The 21,164-nt window shown below is 41.0% G+C and overlaps 1 protein-coding gene across 6 annotated transcripts in view; it reads left to right on the top strand.

Annotated features, from left to right (window-relative positions):
• LOC144823747 (protein 4.1-like) overlaps positions 1–21,164 on the top strand; it is a 960,864-nt gene that overhangs the window by 455,415 nt on the left and 484,285 nt on the right. For all 6 annotated transcript variants that reach the window (XM_078682548.1, XM_078682547.1, XM_078682545.1 and 3 more), the window contains exon 4: positions 14,626–14,730. In XM_078682548.1, the coding sequence (XP_078538674.1) occupies positions 14,626–14,730 (105 nt within the window). The remainder of the gene's footprint in view (positions 1–14,625; positions 14,731–21,164) is intronic.

Below are 21,164 nucleotides of genomic sequence, written 5' to 3'. Positions count from 1 at the left end.
TTAAAAGGAATGGTCACTCACGAGCATTGTTGCTCTTTAAATTCCTGCTTGTGAAGCGCCTTTGTCTCTTCATGGAATGGCGACACTGCTTGTGTCCAAGTCGAGGCACATCGTCTATTGAAACTACGTCACAGCGTGATCCATGATTGGCTTTCACTATTGCTCAGCGCCGTCTTTGTTGTGAAAACAAGGAAGGTAATAAGCGCTGCGTGAGCGACGCGTCTGATCTACGGAAACAACGAAGGAATTATTGCGTGAGGGACGCTCCTGATCTACCGAAACACCGATGGATCTACTTAAGCCGATAGCATTTAAGCAGTCATAATATACTGGTGTGTGTCTTTTAACCAGCGATACGCACGCTTTGATTAGGATACCTTGTGGTGTGTATTTGATGAATCAGTGATGAGCACGCTTAAACATACAAAGATATGTTAATATAGTTTTGTGCGTGTTCTTTCAAACAGCGATGCGCACGCTAAATTATAAGAATTAGTTCACAGCAATTTACATGCTATTGATATTGTTATATGTAAGTACGCTATTATAACATAGTTGCATACTCGTGCATTTTGATAACCAAATGATACGCATGCCTTGCTCTAATTTATGAATAGATGGTTATTATTATTGATTCTCAATTGGTAAATCTTCTATGATGAGGATAAATTTGTAGAAATACTGTTCTTGAAATTTTTTGCATATCTTTCTTCATATATTATTTTATTTGCATATTTGGCGCAATGCAAAATGTCACTGCTGTCCCATTTTTTTTATCTTCTCCTGGTGAGCCCACGATAAAATGGAAGAAATGGAAGAAAGTTTTTGAAAGGTATGCAAGGGTGTGTGGTGCTTCATTAAGTGCAGAGAGAAAAACATCTTTATTACTCCATTTTGTTGGCTCTGAAGGCCAGGATGTGTTTGATCATTTACCAGAGCTGATGGTCTTAATGAGTACGGAGTTTGTATATGCAAGTAGGATAAACATTACCTTCCTAAATAAGTACTATATTAGAAAGGTATCATTTTAGCAAAAGAATGCAGCGAGAAGAGGAATCTGTGGAAGGTTATTTTACTAACTTGAGGAAGTTATCCTCGTCATGTAAGTTTGAAGCTTTAACTGATGAACACATAAGGGATCAATTCATGCTGGGATGCAATATGGATAATGTCCAGGAGGCATTGTGGCTTAGGGATGAGCCAACTCTGGATGAAGTTATTGCTGTGGCTAAAAGGATGGAACATTCTTTAAAGTGTGTCGCTATTATTAACAAAGATAAAATGGACACAAAAGTACAAAGTGTGAATGAGAAGAAACCCTTGTCAAAAATGAGTGATAAAGAGAAGTATTCTGAACATAATAGGAATTTTGACCACAATAAGAAAAAGCTTGGAAATGCAAATTTTTCTTTCAGGTGTTTCAGATGTGATAAGTGGTCATTTTGCCGATGACAAAAAATATCCAGCACTTGGGAATGTTTGTAGCAAGTGTAAGAAAAAGGGTCATTATCCTTCAGTATGCAAAACTAAACCTCTTCCAAAGGTGAAGGTTTACATTCAAGAAGAACAGGAGGATTCTAGTACAGATGAGGTTAAATGTGGTCAGATTATTTCTGAAATAAAAAGTGTTTCTGTAAAAAAGTCAAGTCCCATTGATGAAATTGTTGTCAAGGGTTCGACAACTCATGTACTATTCGATTAAGGGGCTAAGATAACCATAGTTTCCAATGATTTTTACAAGAATAATCTGAGGAATAAGGTGCAATTGTTCAAACCTGATATCACCCCATTAGCTTATGGTGGGGAACCTATAAAATTACATGGGTATTTTTGGGGTTTGATAGGATTCCGTAGTAGAATGATATCTAGAAAGATTTATGTGTCAAAGAAAGGGGACAGTCTGATAAGGTGGGATACACCAAGGTGAACTGGGAGTTTATTTAGACCCGAACTCTGAACCGCAAATCTTATTAAAGGAACCCATTTGTGTGGTGGATAATAAGGATGGTGATGATTTTGTTGAAGGCTTGAAAACAGAATATCCAAAGGTGTTCAGGGATGGTCTTGGACGGTTGAAGAGTTATCAGCATAGAATCAAACTTAAGAATAATTGTATTTCTGTTTCTAGTAAAGTTAGGGGTGTCCCTTTGGCAATCAAAGATGAGATGGAAAATGAGATCAAGAAATGTATGGACAATGGAATAAATTAGGCTGTTGAAGGTACTGAATGGCTTTCCCCTGTGGTCGCTGCTAGGAAAGCCAATGGCGATTTGCGTTTGTGCATCGATTTGCGACAGTTGAATAAAAATGTGGTCGTGGATAAATATCCTCTCCCGAATATTAATGAACTGTTGGTCATGTTGGGCGGTGCGAAGGTGTTGAGCACCATCGACTTGACCTCGGCATATCATCAAATTCAACTTGAACCGTCCTGCAGAGACTTTACGGCTTTTATAACCCCGTTTGGAACGTTTCGCTTCATAAGGATGCCGTTTGGACTCGTTTCTGCCTCTTCAGTTTTCCAAAGGGTGATGGAAAACTTGCTCAAAGGCCTCGATGGCATGTGTATATATCAAGATGACATTCTTGTTTTTGGTGATGATGTTGACCAACATGATTCTCGCCGAAGATCTGTGCTTACTAAGCTTAGTAATGGCAATTTGACAGTAAAAATTGAAAAGTGCAAATTTAGGTGTGAATCTTTGAATTATCTTGGTCACAACATTTCAGGTAGTGGTGTTAAGCCGAAGGAGGAGTTGGTTAGTACCATTCGTAACCTATCTGCTCCTACTTTTAAAGAGGAGTTGATGAGCTTTCTTGGCATGATAGAATATTATGCCAAATTTATCAAAGGGATTGCGAGTTTGACTTCTAATATGAGATGTCTTTTAAAAAAAGGTTGCAACTTTGTTTGGCCAAAGTCATGTGAAGAGGAATTTTCTATCATTAAGGAAAAGTTATCTAATGCTCCATTCTTACAAAGTTTTGATACACTCAAGTCTGTCTTAACCACTGATGCAAGTGTAAAAGGCCTTGGCGCTGTGTTGCAACAGATTGGTCCTGATGGAATGAGAACTGTCTTGTTTCTTTCTCGCAGTTTAAGGGAGCCGGAGACTAGATACTCCGTATTAGAGCGGGAGTCCTTAGCTATTTTCTGGGCTGTGAAGAAATTGAAGAAATTTCTTTGGGGTGTGGATTTTGTAATAAGGTCGGATCACAAGCCTCTGGTGGAAATGTTTGAGAATAAAGGTTTGGATATGATGTCTAGCCGCATTTCCAAGTGGATAATCACTCTTCAAGAGTATTCTTTTTCTCTTAAATACTGGGGTGGACAACATGGTGGCTGATGTTTTTTCAAGATTAGTTTCTGGTGAGTGTGTTGAAAGTGAAGAGAATATCAGTGATGAGTTTTGTGAGTGGGTGTGTGCCGTCGATCTAAATCACATTTCTAAGGAGAGATGGTGTAGTATAATAGCTAAAGATGATACTCTTAAGGAAGTAATGACCTTAATTCAAGGAAATTGGTCTAGTTCTAAATGTGGATCTGAAGCAACCAAACCTTTTTGGTGTGTGAGGGACGAACTCTCTGTGGATAAAGATATTTTATTTTGTGGAAGCAAACTTGTTCCACCAGTAAGTCTTAGGAAAGACTTATTGGATTTAGCACATGCCAGTCATCCTGGTATTACCAAAATTAAAGAAAGGTTAAGTTCATCCTACTGGTGGCCAGGTGTAGATAGGTTTGTTGAGAGAGAAATCCGAGAATGCATGTTGTGCAACCTTAGTAATAAATCCAAAATTCCAAGGATTCAGCCCATGATTGTAAGAAGCCGAGCCAAAGCTGCATGGGATGATCTAGCCATAGATATTTTAGGTCCCATCAACAACTCTGGTTCTTTGATTTATCTGTTAGTATTGTTAGAAATGTACACACATTGGCCAGAAGTTTTCTTCTTTTCAAGTATTGACACGTCTAATATCATTGAAAGCTTAAAAAAATTGTTTGCAAGAGAGGGAATGCCTAAATCAATTTTATCAGACAATGGTGTGCAGTTCACTTCGAAAGAAATGGAGGAATTTTTATCAAGTTGTGGTATTGTACATAAAAAGTGTGCTCTCTATCATCCTGAAGCCAACGGGATGGTAGAGAGGTGCAATAGAGTTCTCAAAGAATCTATCACCCTTGCCAAGTCTCTATCTCTTGATTTCGAGATCTGAAGTTTTAAAGAAAGTTGAAGAGTATAGAAGGACACCTCATTCCACGACAGGGAAAACTCAGTTTTTTTTGTTTCGGAAAAGAGTGCCTATTACTTATCCTGAGCTGAGTTGGGTCAATTATTATGCTTTGAGTAAGGGTAGACAAGATGTTTGTAATGAAAAGGAGTTAGATGAAAGGGAAGAGACCAAGGCATTTCAAAGGAAATCTTATTTTGATAAAAAGAAATCTGTGAAATTGATAAAGGTTAAAATTGGAGACTTGGTGGTGGTGAAAAAACCTGGTCATGTTGGAAATGCAAATTTGAAATATAATAAACCTATGCTTGTTATAAAAGTTTTCAAGAATGCGGTCAAAACTCAAGATCATAGAGTTTGGAACCTTAACAGAGTTGTGGTTATTAAAAATGGACAAATAAACTTGCAAGATGAGTCACAGAATGATTCATCTGAATTTTAAATCTTCGTTCTTAGCCCCTGATTTTATTGAATAGTATTGCGCCCACACACTTGCACTATAATCGTGCCCTTCACTGCTTGTAGAGCGGATTGCAGTGTTTGTTCTACTGCCACTCGAGGCGCCTGCCGCCATCTTGGGGGAGGTTGGACTCTCACCATACTACTGCCAGAGCGCTCTAGTGCTCTCATTGGACAGCAGGTGAGCCTCTATTTAAAGCTCACATCCTCCGCGCAGCGGTGACGCGCAGCGGAACGCCTGACTCTCGCCTGAGTCTGCCCGTCTGCGCCCGTCAGCGCCAAGGAGGCGTGAGAGGCGGGAGACCCTGAGCATTTTTAGTCCGCCGTTCACCCGGACATTATGGCTTCAGGTATGTCACGTGACTTTCTACTATCATTTCGAGAGCCTCAAGCATCTTGTAACTGTGTCATATCTCCTCACAACTGGCAGGGCCCTGTCTGCTGTGCTCAGTGTCACAGGACTTTATTTCCTGAACCTTCGGTGGAAACATCGACAGAAAACATATTGGCACGGGGTGGATTAATTAATGCTCGCTCCTTAGCGAAGAATGCCCAAAACATATGTGATCTCATCACCGAATCACACCTAGACTGGCTACTAATTACAGAAACATGGCTTAAGCCGTGGTGTAATCCGGACGTAGCAATAGCCCTTCCTCCTAATTTTCATATCCTGCGGCAGGATAGACATGACAAACGAGGAGGAGGTCTTGCTATCATTTATCGTAACACTTTTAATTGCTCTATCCAAGAAATAAAGGATATAAAAGAGGCTGAAGCACTAGTTTTTTCTCTGAAAATTCATGACACTTTTGTTTTCTCTGGGGCCTTGATATATCGGCCACCGGGCTCCCCCGCCAAGTTCTTGGACACAGTAGGGGATGTGCTGAGTGACCTAACTCTTAGGTTTTCTAATTTCTCGCTGTTGAGTGATCTCAACATGCATCTTGAGTCCCCCAGTGCCCCTGGGGTGAGCTGCTTTATGGACACAATTGAAGTGTTAGGCCTTACCCTTAGGAATTGTGAATCCACCCATCAGGCAGGACACCTCTTAGACTGTGTCTGTTCAAATTATCATAATTTGATGGTTAAATCTCCGTGCCCCCAACTATGGACAGATCATTACTTCAGCCCCTTTAACATACTTGGAGTTCTGAAACCTAGTACAATTTCTACAAAAGGTAATAATTGTCGTAATATTAACATCACTATAGACTGGAAAGCACTAGCCAGCAGGCCTGATGTTATAGAAAAACTTAAGGACAGTATGCCAGTTATGACTGGTTATACGTCAACAGACAATCAAAACCTTTGCAACTGGATTGCTGGAGCGGGTTCTCTGCTAAAAACAGCAAGAAATCAGAACCTGACTCCTAGAAAAAAGAATGCCCCATGGTTTTCAACAACTTTAAAACTTGAACTAGGTGAAGTCAAAACTCTCGAACGTAGGTGGCGTCGAAATTATGACTCTCACGCTCGTAATATCTACCTAACAGCAAGGCGGAAGTACCATATAGGAATTAAGTTGGCGAAAAAAACCTATTATCTTCAGGCTATATCTTTAGCAGGACAGGAACAAAAAGCAATTTTTAAGATTGTCAAGGACTTTATGGACCCCTCAGCTCTATCGCTGGAGATTCCTCCCTCACAAGAGTTATGCAATGCGATTTCTGATTATTTCGTGAATAAAATCCTTGACATTACAAACACCTTCCCGCCAGTAGCTACCACAACGACGGCGGTTGAAGTGATAGCGAAGACGACATCTTCTTCTTGCTTCGATGATTTTGTTCCAGTATCCTTGGAGGAAACTGCTAAATTGATTTCAACCAGTAAATCGGGATCCCCCTTCGATCCCTGCCCCCCTCCGGTGTTGCATCTCCTAATTGAGATGGTGAACCCAATGATCAATCGGATCATTAACTCCTCTTTAGAGACGGCAACTATCCCCAACGAATGGAAACTTGCCGCTGTCAAGCCACTCCAAAAAAAGGCCATTGCCGACCCTACTACTCTTGCCAACCTAAGCCCGATTTCCCTGTTACCCATCTTATCCAAACTAACTGAAAAGGTTGTTAATAACCAGCTTACCAACTTCTTGGAGAAGAATAACGTTCTCCATCCTAATTAGTCAGGATTTCGGTCAGAACACTCTACCGAATCTGCCCTACTTTTTACCGCAGAAACATTAAGGGCAGCAATGGATCAGGGAAACAAGGCCGTCCTTATCCTATTAGACCTGTCGGCAGCCTTTGATACGGTCTCACACACCATCTTAGTGGACCGTCTGGCTGCCGCAGGGATAGGAGGACAGGTTCTGGCATGGTGTAGGAACTTCCTTGCCAACAGACGCCAAATAACAGTGCTAGGCCCATATCAATCTGAGGTAAAAGAAGTCAGGTCAGGGGTCCCTCAGGGCTCTAGCCTGAGCCCGGCTCTGTTCAATCTCTATATGGTGCCCCTGATGAAGCTGATCACGTCATTCAAGATCAGCTCTATTTCATACGCTGACGATACCCAATTGATTTTGGTGCTGGATAGGGAGCGGCCTGGTGCCGAGGAAGATCTCAAGGACTGTCTTACAGCAATCTTCAAGTGGATGTCTAATAACCACTTAAAATGCAACACCGGAAAGACGGAAATCCTTCCTGTAGGCAAGAATAATCTCTTTTCCCCAATAGCTTGCTGGCCAGCAGAAGCTGAAGTGCCCCCCAATACAATTATATCTGCCCGTAATTTGGGCATCAAATTTGATCACCAACTGTCTTTCAAACCCCAGGCCGTGGCAGTAGCAGGTATGTGCTTTCAGATCATCAAAGCACTAAGGAAGTTTTTCGATCTTCTTCCCTTACCAGCAAGGAAAACTGTCGCAGTGGCATTAATTAGTTCTAGGCTTGATTACTGCAATGGACTATATGCTGGAGCAAATAAATCTGTTCTCCACAAACTGCAAATGGTCCAGAATGCGACAGCCCGCTTGGTACTGCGTCTGCCTCGTAGGTCATCTGCCTCGGCAGCCCTAAATACTCTTCATTGACTGCCAATAGGGAAAAGAATCTTGTTTAAGATTCTCCTAATTACCTTTAGGGCATTTCATCAACGTGGCCCAACCTATTTATGTAATGGGTTTAAAAGTTATCAACCAACTCGCTGCTTGAGATCTGCTCATCAGAATCTACTCACCCCCCCCTCATTTTAAGTTGATGACAAAGGGTGGTAAATCCCTTTTTGTTTTAGGAACAAAGGCCTGGAATAAACTTCCCTCTCAGATGCGATTAATCTCTCAGGAAGCCCCATTCAGAAAATCATTGAAAACCTGGATCTTCTCCTTGCCTGATGCCACCAGTAGAACCCTAGTGTAATGTGTGTTTGGAACTGAGTGACATATTTCTCCCTTTTCTACAACTCCTCCATCTGAGTTGTCTGTGCGCCAAGATACTCCTTGGAGTGATAGCTGCGCGGTAGAAATGTCCCTTACATTACATTACATTACATTACATTACATTACATTATGGAGACTCTTATCGAGATTTGCGTAAGAAGAAAAGATCAACTTTATCTTCATCTGCGTTTGATCTTCGTCGTTCTACAAGATCTACAAAGAGCCCAAGTTACCTGAAGGACTATGTGTAACTTAATTTTCTTGTTAAAGAAAAAAAATATATATATTTTTTTCCATTTGGTTGAAATTTAACGTTGTTTAGGGAAGAGAGATGTGTGGTATTTCTCCTATTCTGAATTGGTATGACTTTATGGAATGTATGAGGTATTGGAATGTGTTTAGGTCATAGTGTTGAGATGTGAAGTGAGGCAGTTGAAGCTGCTGTCTCAGACTGGTTGGATGGGATCTTCTTCAGAGAATAAAGACATCTTTCAAATATATATTGAAGTGTTCCTGCATCATAAATTTCACACAGTCTTTTCCAGTCTCGAGGTAAGGTGTTTCCTCCTTTTAGTGATAGTGTGCATGGCCATCGACTACATTGTTAGATTGTTTTTTTTCCGCCATCGGGTTCGGATGTGGTTTTCTGTGCTCCAGGTCAAAACCGTTTTCGGGATCCCTTCTGTTCGCTACCCACTGAACCCTCGTCTGTATTGTTTCGGGCGCGATTTCCATACTCCGTGTGTCGAAAATCAGGAAATTCTCACATTTGGATCGACAAACCTCCAGAAGCAGCCTTCGGCCCAGCCAGTTCTTTTCTTCCACTCGAAACATTAACATAGAGTAAATTTGCTGATAGAACTGACTCCGTTCCTATTCTGCCCTCCGTGCCATTCTAAGTATCCACGCGCAGACCTTCAAAAAGTTTGTAACTTGTGTTTATCTCCGGAACACGAGGAACAAGACTGTAACACCTGTCGTTCATTCCGCTTGAAGAAAACCCTACGAGATCGTTGGGCTCGACAAAAGGAAATGCAGCGGCAAAACATCGAACAAACCCCAATATCTTCAGAGAAGATATCGAACAAGAAGAAATGGAAGCGTCGGGAGCAAAAGAAGAAAAGGCCTTCTCCGTTCAAGATTTCGATTCCGAACTAGGGATAGAATTGGATTCCCAAGACATTACAGCCGGTCAAGGTGCTGCGAGTACCAAAGCCTCATTACATACAAAACCCACCTCCATAAAACATAAGGCTTCTGGGCCACCATTGCCATCTGGCCATGGTATTCACCAAGACTCTGCTTCTAACACCCGCCCTCCGGCTCAGCACCGAACGCACACGTCAAGTCTTCCAGCTCGAGCCGAGATGTTAGGCTCCGAAAGACAAAATGGCCAAATCCAGCTTGGCACCAAACAAAAAGATGCTCTTCAAAAGCCTCTAGAGCCATTTTTGGAAACCATGCAACAAAAGCTGGATCCAAAACAGAAAGAAACTGCACATAAATTCAGACACTGGACGTATTATAGTAAAAACAGCGATACCATCATCCAAGAGAAAGATGGACACTGATTACAGATTCTCTCTTTAAAAAAAGGATATTGCTACTAGCCCTATAAATCCTATTTCTCATACCCCTCCACCTTCTTTACCGGTACCTATTGCACCAACAGAAGACCCTCTAGGCATCACACCACAGGGCTCTCCACATACAGATCATGATACAGGGGATGGGGATGACAAATATGGAAAATTTCCACCAGATCCTAGGGATGATTACAATGTAGATCCTCCTACAAACACAGAGCAGGATCTATATCCCGCTAATCCTTCCCCTCCTGATGACAACACTTCATACTAGGAGTTAATTTCTAGAGCAGCACCATATCATGGAGTTGCTTTACATAAGGACTCTTTGGAAGAAAACTTCTTATTTTGAAACATTAGGAACCACACATAGGACAACACAATCACTAGCTATGTTAAAAGTTATGATGAGGCATGCAGATGACATTTACAAGGATCCAGTTAGAGCACGTATTATAATCCCTAGGGTGGATAAAAAATATAAAACTGAGACTCTAGGGTCTCTAGGACACCAAAACCAAAAATCTCCACATGAACTACCTGGAGCTTCTGGCTGTTCATCTAGCGCTCCAAGCGTTTTTACCTCACCTGATAGGTAAAGTTGTCTTAGTTTGGACGGACAATATGACGACTATGGGAGGGGGCAAGACTATCTTCAGTAATCACGCCTCTCTCAGACCATTTAGCATATGGCAATACATCACAAAATTCAATTGTTAGCAGAACACCTTCCAGGGACGGACAACCAATTTGCCGACCTCCTCAGCAGGATGCAGCAACAACTCCACGAGTGGGAACTCCACCCTCAAGTTTTCCTCCCATACTTCCAAAATGGGGGTTTACGCAAATCGATCTCTTTGCAACAGGGAATGGCCTGAACAACTAATTTTTTACAATGAGTATCCTTAACAACGAATCCTAAACAACGACCTGGACCTGAACCACAACCTCCTTAACTACTACTTCATTTACAACTACTAATTGAACTACGATTTTCAAAGGTAAGTTTAATTGTTTTTTTTTTTTATCTAACCTCTAGCAGCCATCATCCATTCAGGAGAGATAGATTTTCTGCTTACACATTTAAGATTAATATTTAATTAATATGTATACAAGAAATGTACAGAGTTACTGTTGTAATGGTAAACATAGTCTATTCCCCTAGTTCTTCTACACCGATTTTCACTCACATTTGCCTGGTAACTTTTTTTTGTAACTTTGTGATAAGTGAGAACCTCTTAGACATATTTATTTATTTAGTAAGGAGAGTCACGTCAGCAGCTCCCGGCGCAAGGCAGGGTGTCTCCCGATTTAAGTGTCTGGAGGAACAACGCGATCGTTGCTACTACTGACAATAAGAGTATTACTACTAATAGTAAAAATTTGTATTAAAATAATGAGAACAATAATAATAATAACTCTAATAATGACTATTCTAGATGGAAAACTGACTGTTCTGGTCTGAAAGGCCGGCATGGCATGGGGGAGGGTGTCCTCTGTCATGAGACCAGTTACGCCTTAGATAGGCGGCCCACAGTCTTATCTCCACACACAGAGGAAGAATTGCAGCATTTCCCCAAAATAACAGGTATAGTTAGGCACTCAGCGCTGATTTAAAAAAGTACTGGGCAGACCTCTAACATTTAAAAAAAATCACACTGCTAATAACTCACATGACTACAAGTGCCCAGTTGATCTTTGTATAATAAACAGTATCACCGGGACTCACCCTTGTAGAATGAAATCAGGAGGTAAATCTTTTGTCACTTTGTAGATCGTATAGGGGAATTCAAATAAAAAAAAAATGTAACACAGATCGTTGCCAAAAAGGCCCACGGAAGGTTCATTACAAATGAGTAAAGCAAGATAACTTAAAAGTTGCAAGTCCGTTAAAGCGCAGCCAGAAAGCAAGTTGCTCATTGTATGTTCTATTTTGAAGGTAGTGGCAGAGTCGGTAAATATGTAAATTGAATATGTTTCGTGGTTCAGGAAGTCGTGGTTTAATACTTAGTGGTTTGGCTTTGATCGTTGTTTAGCCTTCGTGGTTTAGGCACTTGTGAATTAGGAGGTTGTTCTATAATTATACAACCCTTTGCAACAGCAGATAACGCAAAATGTCCTAACCTCGCCTCCAGGTTCCCACACCCGCTATCTAAAGGATGAATTTGTCAAGAATATTTGCTTACGCTTTTCCCCCTCTCCCTCTTCTTCCATTTATGGTTCGGAAGCTCAGAAAAACATCTCTCACCCTAATTCTAGTAGTTCACACATGGGCTCATCACCACACTTCCAGAACTTTCTGTACTTCCCCCAACAGAAGCTTCAGCTCACCTCAGACCTTCTGACTCGGAACCATGGAGAAGTCAGACATCCAAACCCCAGGTATGTCAACCTAGCAATTTGGCTCCTGAAGTCATAGAGTTTGGATACTTAAATCTACCATCAGATTGTATGACAATTCTTAAATAAGCAAGAAAGCCTACTTCTAGAGCATGTTATTCAGCAAAATGTAAAAGGTTTGTTATATATTGTAATGATCAACCCATTGATTTATTAGATGCTTTGATACAACATATAAACCTATTTATTGCATCTACAACATGCAGGCCCTGCCTATACCTTGCAGCAGCAGATCTTCAAAACGGACAACTATTATCTTTATTCAAAGTACCAGTGATTAAATTAAAAGAGTGATCGCAACAAGAGTGCCACCTGCATGGAACCTAAATGTTGTTCTAACAAGACTTATGGGTCAACCTTTTTGAACCATTGCATAATTTTCCACTACAATTCCTTTTTTGGAAAATTGATTTCTTGATTGCTATCACTTAACTAAGCTGTGTCAGTGAGCTCCAGGTATTAACTTTAGAAGAACCATTCATAAACTTCATAAAGACAGAGTGGGTCTTCGGACTAACTCAAAGCTCCTTCCAAAAGTTGTTTATGCTTTTCATAATAAGCAATCGGTTGAGTTACTAATTTTCCCTCAACCTGATCATTAGCAGAAAGGGCACTACACACATTAGATGTTAAGAGTGTTATTGTATTACATTGATATGACAAAGGATTTTCGTAAAACAAAGCAGCTGTCTGTTGCTTTTGCTCCTCCTCATAAAGGAAAACATATTTCAAAATCTGGCATATTTCTAGATGGATTGTAAAATGCATCCAAACATGCTATATTAAAGCCAAAAGAACTTTATCTATACCTCCTAGAGTACATTCTACTCTTAAAATAGGAGCAATCCATGGGCTTCTTAGGTAACATTCGTATAGCTGAAATATATGAAGCAGCTACATGGTCTACATCACACACATTTACCAAACATTATTGTGTGGATATATTAGCACGTCAACAAGCCAATGTAGGACAAGCACTGCTAAAAACACTTTTTCAAACAACCGCAACGCCCACTGGCTAGCCACCACTTTCGAGGCTACTGCTATACAGTCTATGCAAAGTATGTGTAGCTACAGCACACATGCCTCAAACAGATTGTTACCCTGCAAGCATCTGTTCTTGGCATGTAGAGCTGTAGATTCATATGATCTATCCCTCTTCCCCGGTCACCAGTGGTCATTGCAGTTCTTATTATTTACATCTTACAAGCATGGACATCTCTATACTACACTTACTTTCTCCATTCTCACCCTCTTGCGGGAAATCTTAACAGTGGAGTCGATGCCCACGCGCACTATCACCGAAAGGCGTCGTCACCTTACCTCGTGACTGGAAAAGACTTCTTTGAAGAAATTAACTTGCAAGCATCCAGACCCAACTCTAGATGGTAGGAGTATGTAAAGCAGGTGAATCTACAGCTCTACATGCCAAGAACAGATGCTTACAGGGTAAGTAACATAATCATTTTCTGCCTTTCCAAATGTTAAGAAATCTGTGGAATTGTGGTTCATTTGAAAGTTCATGCACAGTCTTTTTTTTGTAAGCAGTAATCTTTTGTTGCACTATACATAGTGCATATTCTTTTCGTGCTAAGAATTTCCGTAGAACCATGTAGAAGAGGTGTGGGAAATGTTGGCAACGTATGACTGGTAATAGGGCTTTTCCACAAAGGCTGTAGATGTGTGAACCCACTTGAAGCCCTGCATATAAGCTCTTCATTCTAGTTGTGAAGAGAACAGACCAATCACAGAGATTCCTAGCATAGTCTGAGGTTAGTTTTTCTTGGCTTCGTTATCGTAGAAATATTCAACGCCTTATGAATGGACAATTGCTAAACTTGGACCTCAGTGAAATGTTTAACTTGTAAGTCTATTTGGTTAGTCCTGTCCCTTGAAGCAGAAGGAAACCCACTACCTTGATTTTGCCACTTGATACATTTGATGTATATCATGTATTCAGATGTATACACTGATGCCAAGATGAATGTTGAATGGTATTTTGTCTAGCTTGAGGCACATTAGAGCACTTATGGGACAAATAAGGAATTTGATGTGCTGGGTACACATATCATTACGCTTTCTTAACTAAATATGCGTGTAACATTTGATGACAGAACTGTTTCAGCTCATCAAGGCTCTAATTAGATTGTAATGGTCTCTCATGGGTGATATGCAGTAGGACTAGTGTTCTAATGTTTCCTTAGGTTTAAGAAGCACTGGGGAGCAGTTGTGAATTGAAAGATAACGGTTACATTTACTCCGTTTTGAGGAAAAATATGTTGAATTGGAGGGCATAGCCAGAACATGATAGATATCTCTTATATTACAAATAGCCTTGTCCAGACAGTCAACATTTTCATTGCACATTTTAAGGCTGATTTTGTTTTCCTTTTATTGATTGAACTATGTGCCACGTTTGTATAAAATGTATCTCTTCTGTTTACCAGATTTATTGCTGTTTGTTACATCCATTACATTACTTTTCCTTTAGTATCTTGTTGTTTTTGCAAAGATGTGTTGTGTTGAGCAAGTACAACTGTAAAATGAATATGTTGATATTTGTAGAAACATGCTAAAGGACAAGATTTGATGAAGAAAGTCTGCGATCACCTTAATCTCATGGAAGAAGATTACTTTGGGTTGGCGATTTGGGAGTCTGAATCCACAAGGGTACGATAAGTAGTAAGAATAGATTCACAATTGAATGTTGAATTTGTAGTAAATGGTAAATGCAATGAAATAGTGTTTATATCTTAAAGCCTGTTCGAGATAATCATGTCCAGGGATAAACTCTTTTTGAAATATATAGCCCTCCACTGGAGGAAAGCCATGATCAAAAGGGGTGTGCATATGTCCTTTTACAGCTCAATGCTGAGCTTTAGTTTCAAGTGGAATGTGACCGTACCATATATTATGCATCTTGTGCATTTCTTCTGTCTGTCAGTTTCTTGAAGTTTACTATCATTAAGTTTGTGTTATGTCAGGCATAGCACATTTGAATCACCTGACATTCTTTCAACACGTTTTATGCACCTGTATCTACTTTTCTACTTCTTCTATTTCTTTTCTTTTGTTGAGCTTACTGTATAACGGCATAATTCTAGGCACTTATCAGAAGCAAACCTTTGAAATAGTGAGGGGTAGTATTTTGTAGTACTGAATAGATGGACTGATCCTTTTGTTCTAATTTCGCCTGCATTTATATTTTGTTTGAGGAAATGTCTATTGAACAAACAAAAAAGCCAAATCAAAGCCACATATAGTATTCATGAATGACTGCTGTAAATAACTACTGACTGTCCTGGTTGTACAGGGAAGTCCTACGAGGTGAAATATGATTGTGCATCTTTTATATATCATACCCTCAGAGCTGCTTCAAGCTTGGGCAATTAATTTTGGAAAACCAGATAACCCCTTTTCTGTCCACGGTCTGCCAGAAGCTTATGGCTTAGCTCATGCTTTTTTCACCAGGCTTCTTTGAGTTGTTCCCCAAATTATTATTTCTTTTCCACTCAGAGGTGAGTTAATTGCACAGTTGGTCCCACCCATGGGGAGCATGCTTGGTGTATACACATATCCCAGGCATTCTTTTCCTCGTTCAAATCAAATTTTATTTCATGATTAGTTAAAATCATTACACAATTGGGACGGCCATCCTTTCGTATACAAGGGCTAAAAGCATTGTTAGTCAAGGTAAGTTAATTGCTCTCATTTAGTTCATTAACATTTAGGATAATAACATAACCCAGGATATAAAATGGTTATGTGCATCACTGAAACCAAACATTTCTTAGAATAAAACAGGGATTTATTATTTAATTTTATAATGTTATTGCTTAATTGACAGCTCTGATTCCTTAAAGTATTTAGCTGCTGCTGATAAGTACTTCACTAATCCACACAAGGTGTTTGGAATATCACTGTTCAAATAAGTTAATTGTATTGCTGACACACCCGAATTCCCACTTTAAATATTGTTGCCAGTTCTTCAGCATGTGGTTTTTAATAATGTTCATAAGCTCTGCATATTTTAGCTTATGTATGAGATCGCAAAAACATGTCAATCTAGTCTTCAAATAGAAATAAATAGAACAATATGACAATAACTAGGTTGATTACCTTTTAATAATGTAGAATGTGGACATACACAGTCTGAAGTCACACATTTGGCTGCCTCATTAATGAGGAAGTTGGCATATACCATTAAGTGGCATATAGTACAGTCATCCACTGTGAGGTGATAATTAAAATCTATTCATTTGTTTCTGCTTTGTGTTGCAAAGACAAGAACCCTCTACCTTTCTTCTAAATTTTCCCAGAAAATGTTTGGTAATTTTTCATCTCTCTGCATTTTCCTCTGAAATATAAAGGTTTGCTAGGTAAGATAACAATTTTGTCTGGCTTGGCTTTCAATACCTGCCCTCTTAGTCACTCAAAACCGTTGTTTTACTACCGTTTTATTGGCTGCTTAGAAAATGTCAGTGGATGCTATTGTCTGGTAATTGTTGCACTATTGGAAGTGTATTTCTATATTAAAAGAAGTGTTTTTTGTGACTGGGAACAACTGATAGGAAACATGTTGCCCGCCATTGTTGAGGTTATGTTGTTGGAGTCTTGCGGAGGGCTTCTGGATTCCCCACCCAGAATAGAATTGAACCAGTGAAGCAAAAGAACCATGTATGTCCTTCTTCTGAGCTCCGTGGTTCCCCTCTGATTCCCACTTCTTGCCCTTTAGAAATTACCACATGTTTTCGTCCTTTGTTGCTGTAGTTAGTGTTCATGGGACCTGGGACTTTGACAAGATGCAGAACATGAGATGTCCTAGCACTAGGAAATGGGTTCTCCCACCATATTTAACAAGATTTGTTGGAAGTGTTGGCTCAGTCATCCCTGATATTTCTTCATGTGGTTCTGCTTTGTGGAGTGCTTCTGGTGACGCTATTTTCCCCACCGATGTAACAATGTGTTCGAGGCATGTGTGCTGTGGATACACATGCTTTGCATACTCCTGCCATCTAGTGTTTGGTACGGAAGTTTGCAAGTTGTTTTTCTTCGACAGCGTCTTTCCAGTCACAAGGTAAGTTGGCCCCTCCTTTAGGTGATAGTGTGCATGGGCATTCTCTCCATTGTTATATTTTTTCTGCCATTGGGTTCGGATGTGTATTGCTCCGCTTTGGTTCGAAAGCGTTCTTCGGGTTCCCCTTGGGGTGCATTCCACTGTACCCTTGATGGTATTTTTTTGTACACGTTTCCCTGTTCTCTGCATATCTAATTGGGCAACAAATTCTCCATCTTCGCTCGAAAGATTTTGTGGGCCGCCGTCAGGCCAGCCTTCTGCCGATGGAACGGACTCCATTCCAATTCTGTCCTGGGTATCACGCCAAGTACCCTTGCATTGACCTATATCAAGTTTGTAAATTGTGCCTCTCTCCGGAGCAAAAGGAGGATGACCGCGATACTTGTCAATCGTTTTGGTCCAAGAAGACTCTACTCGATTGTCGTCCTCGACGATGATAAATGCAACGTCAAAGCATTCAATACACTCCGGATATCTTAGGGTAAGAATCCGAGCAAGAGGAGATCGAAGCATCCACCACAGAAGAAGAAAAGGCCTTATCTGTTTCAGAGTCCGATCCTGAGCTGGAGATGGACCTAGAGTCTTAAGATGTGCTTCCGGGACAAGGAGCAGTGAGTACCGAAGACCTCTTGCCCCCTAAAACCTTTTCCAAAATGCATAAGGCTTCGGCACCACCTCTGCCTTATGGCCAAGGTCGGCACCAAAACCATGTTTTCGACGCCTCATCCGACGGCTCGGCACCGAAACAAATTGTAAGCCTTCCGGCTCGGGACAGAGTCGGACAAAATCATCTTCGAATCCGAAACCATCAGGCTCCAAGGACTAATCTACTTTGGAGCCGAAACCCTCCGCTCCGAAACAAAAACATGCTTCAGAACCGAAACCCTCTGCTCCGAAACAGAAACACACTTCGGAGCCAAAATCTTCCACTCCCAAGGACAAATCAATGTTGACGCTGAAATCGAAAGACAGCCTCCCTGAGCCTCCAGAACCAATTTTAGACATTCTTAAGGCCAAATTGAATCCTAAACAGAAAATAATGTATATGCATCCAGATACCGGACATATGTCTGCTAAAACACCAGCAAAACGCAAACTTCCTTCAGAGGACCCTGCCTGTAAGCTAAATCTGAAGAAGATGAAAGACATGGCTACCAGCCCTGCTTATCCTGCTCCACAACTTTTTCCACCTCCACCATCTTCTCCATAGTTAATAATTGAGGATCCCTTACATAAAACACCTCAGAGATCTCCACATACAGATCCAAATGGGGATCCTATTGATGAGGACACTCATTTGCCTGTAGACCCATGGAATGATTACACCATTGACCCTCCATTAGATAATGACCCAAACCTTTAGTCTGCAAAGCCATCACCACCAAACGATAATATGGCCTCTCAACAACTCATTGCTAGAGCAGCAGAGTATGGGGTAGCCTTACATAAAGAGTCCTTAGAAGAAGACTTTTTATTTGTAACACTTGAGTCCACACACAGGTCAAGTCAAACACTCCCCTTGCTTAAAGGCACGATGAGGCACACAGAGGATATTTTCAAAGACCCTGTATGAGCACGTATTTTAACTCCAAGAGTAGAAAAAATATATAAACCCTCACCATCAGATCTTGTGTTTATCAAAGGGCAATTACCTCTTGACTCCCTAATAGTGTCCAATGCTCTCAAAAGATCTAATTCACAAACCTCTGGTGATGCACCTCCCTCAGACAAAGAATCTAAGCTTATAGATGCCTCGGTAAAACGAGTGGCTGTTCAACCCGCTAAATGGTGCATCGCGAACACACAGAGCCTACAAGCTGGGTACGGCAGGGAACACTGGGATGAAATGGAGCAGCTGCTCCAATACCTCTCAGAAGAACACAAGGCTACAGCACAACAGCTAGTCGAAGAGGGAAAACTCATCACTAACTCCTCTATCAGCTGTGCTCTAGATGCAGCTGACACCGCAGCTAGGGAGATCATTACCAACATTCTCCTTAGAAGGCATGCATGGCTTGGGATTTCGGGGTTTAAGCCCAAAGTTCAATAGTCTATTTTAAACACCCCCTTTGATAAAAACACCTGTTTGGTCCTGTAGTTGATCAATCTTTAGAAAAAATAAAAAAAGATAGCGAAGTGGCAAAGTCTATGGGAGCGCTTCCCCTAAGAAACAGTGACTTGCCCAGACTCCCCTACCCCCCACCCCCTGACCACTTAACACCTGTCGGGGAAAGACTTCAACAATTTCTCCCCATTTGGCTATCCATAACAACCAATATAAGTGGTTGGGTATCACATCTTACGCTTCAACATTTTTAATTCTTTTCTTTTAATCCGTGAAACGTTTGAGTTCGCGTGCTTACTGGCAACGCGCTCAGCCCGTGTGGCACGTACTTCGCTGAACAACATCATGTGTTTTTGCGCAGAGGTACGGATGGCCCAGCATCTACATGAGAAACTTTGGAAATTGCCTTTCCTTGCACTAGGATACATACAGAGACGAATTTGAAAGTGGAGGATGACGAATCTTGAAATTAAACAGAGATAAATGGTACAAACTGATTATCAATATGGTTGCAAATGCTTATAAAAAGGCTGTGCTATTGGCTTGGGGCCGGAAGGTGTCCCAGTATGATGTTATCCATACCAACCGGCAAATGGTTGATCGACATTATCCAACGTGGTTATTGCCTGGAGCTTACTACCACTCCTCCAAACATTCCACCTCGCATTCACAAACTATCGCCAGACCATTTAAAGTTACTCAATCAAGAGGTGCAATCTCTCTTAGAGAAAGGAGCTATAGAACCAGTTCCATTACAGTACCAAGGTTCAGGGGTTTACGCTCTCTATTTTCTAATCCCCAAAAGGGACGTCTTCTAAAGACCAATTTTGGATCTTCGAGTGTTAAACTACTCTACAGCAAGGCGATTTTATGTCTGCACTAGAATTAAAAGATTCATATTTTCACATCCCAGTTCATCTAGCTCATCGCAAATATCTCAGTCTTGTGATAGCAGGCAAACACTACCCATTCGAATAACTACAGCTCCCAGATTGTATACCAAATGTCTAGCAGTAGTAGCAGCCCATCTCAGAAGACATCAAATTCACGTCTTCCTGTACCTGGACGACTGGCTCATCAAAGCCAGCACACAACAAAAGTGCTTAGAACACCCTCCGACAACATTACGCCTAATTCCCCAATTGGGTCTCACGGTCACCATGCAAAAGTCTCACCTACAGTCTTCACAGATACAATATCATCTAGCCGTTCTCAACACGCTCACAGCTCTAGCCTCTCCAGCTAGAATTTGCAATATCCAGACACTATTGCTGAGGTTCCAAATCGACCAAACCTTGCCAGCCAGGACTTTCATGCGGCTACTAGGAATTATGGCGTCATGCATTGTAATAGTGCATCACTACACGTGTCCGCTACCAGAATGCTTAGCACGTCAATAGAATCAGTCACAGGGTCAATTAACAGATCTAGTGTTGGTAGACAGCCACACCCATCGCTGTCTGCAGTGGTGGAATCCACAAAAGGTATCAAAAGGGCAGCCTTTCATCGATGCTGTTCCACTGATCGTGCTAACAGCAGACGCATCTATTACTGGTTGGGGTGTACATCTCCATCATTACACAATTCAGGGTCTCTGGAACGACAAACACAAATGTCTCCACATCAACTATCTAGAGCTTCAAGCTGTATTTCTAGCGCTGAAAGCTTTTTAGTCATCTCAAAGGCAAAGTTGTCTTAGTCCGCACGGACAACATAACAGCGATGTACTATGTACAAAAACAAGGGGGGGGGGCACACTCTCTCCCAACTATCACACCTCTCAGACAATTTGGAACTGGGCAATCTATCACATGATTCATCTTCTGACAGAACTCCTTCCAGGAGTGAACAATAAAATTGCTGACCTCCTCAGCAGAAAGATGCAGCAAATACTCGAGTGGGAACTTTATCCCCAAGTTCTCCTTCCATACTTTCAGCAATGGAGGTAGCCACAAATAGATC

The sequence above is a fragment of the Lissotriton helveticus genome, chromosome 3_1 (genome assembly GCF_964261635.1).
Source record: "Lissotriton helveticus chromosome 3_1, aLisHel1.1, whole genome shotgun sequence".
Taxonomy (NCBI): Eukaryota; Metazoa; Chordata; class Amphibia; order Caudata; family Salamandridae; genus Lissotriton; species Lissotriton helveticus.
Note: the sequence above shows the minus strand (reverse complement) of the source record. Positions and strands in the feature narration are given on the sequence as shown.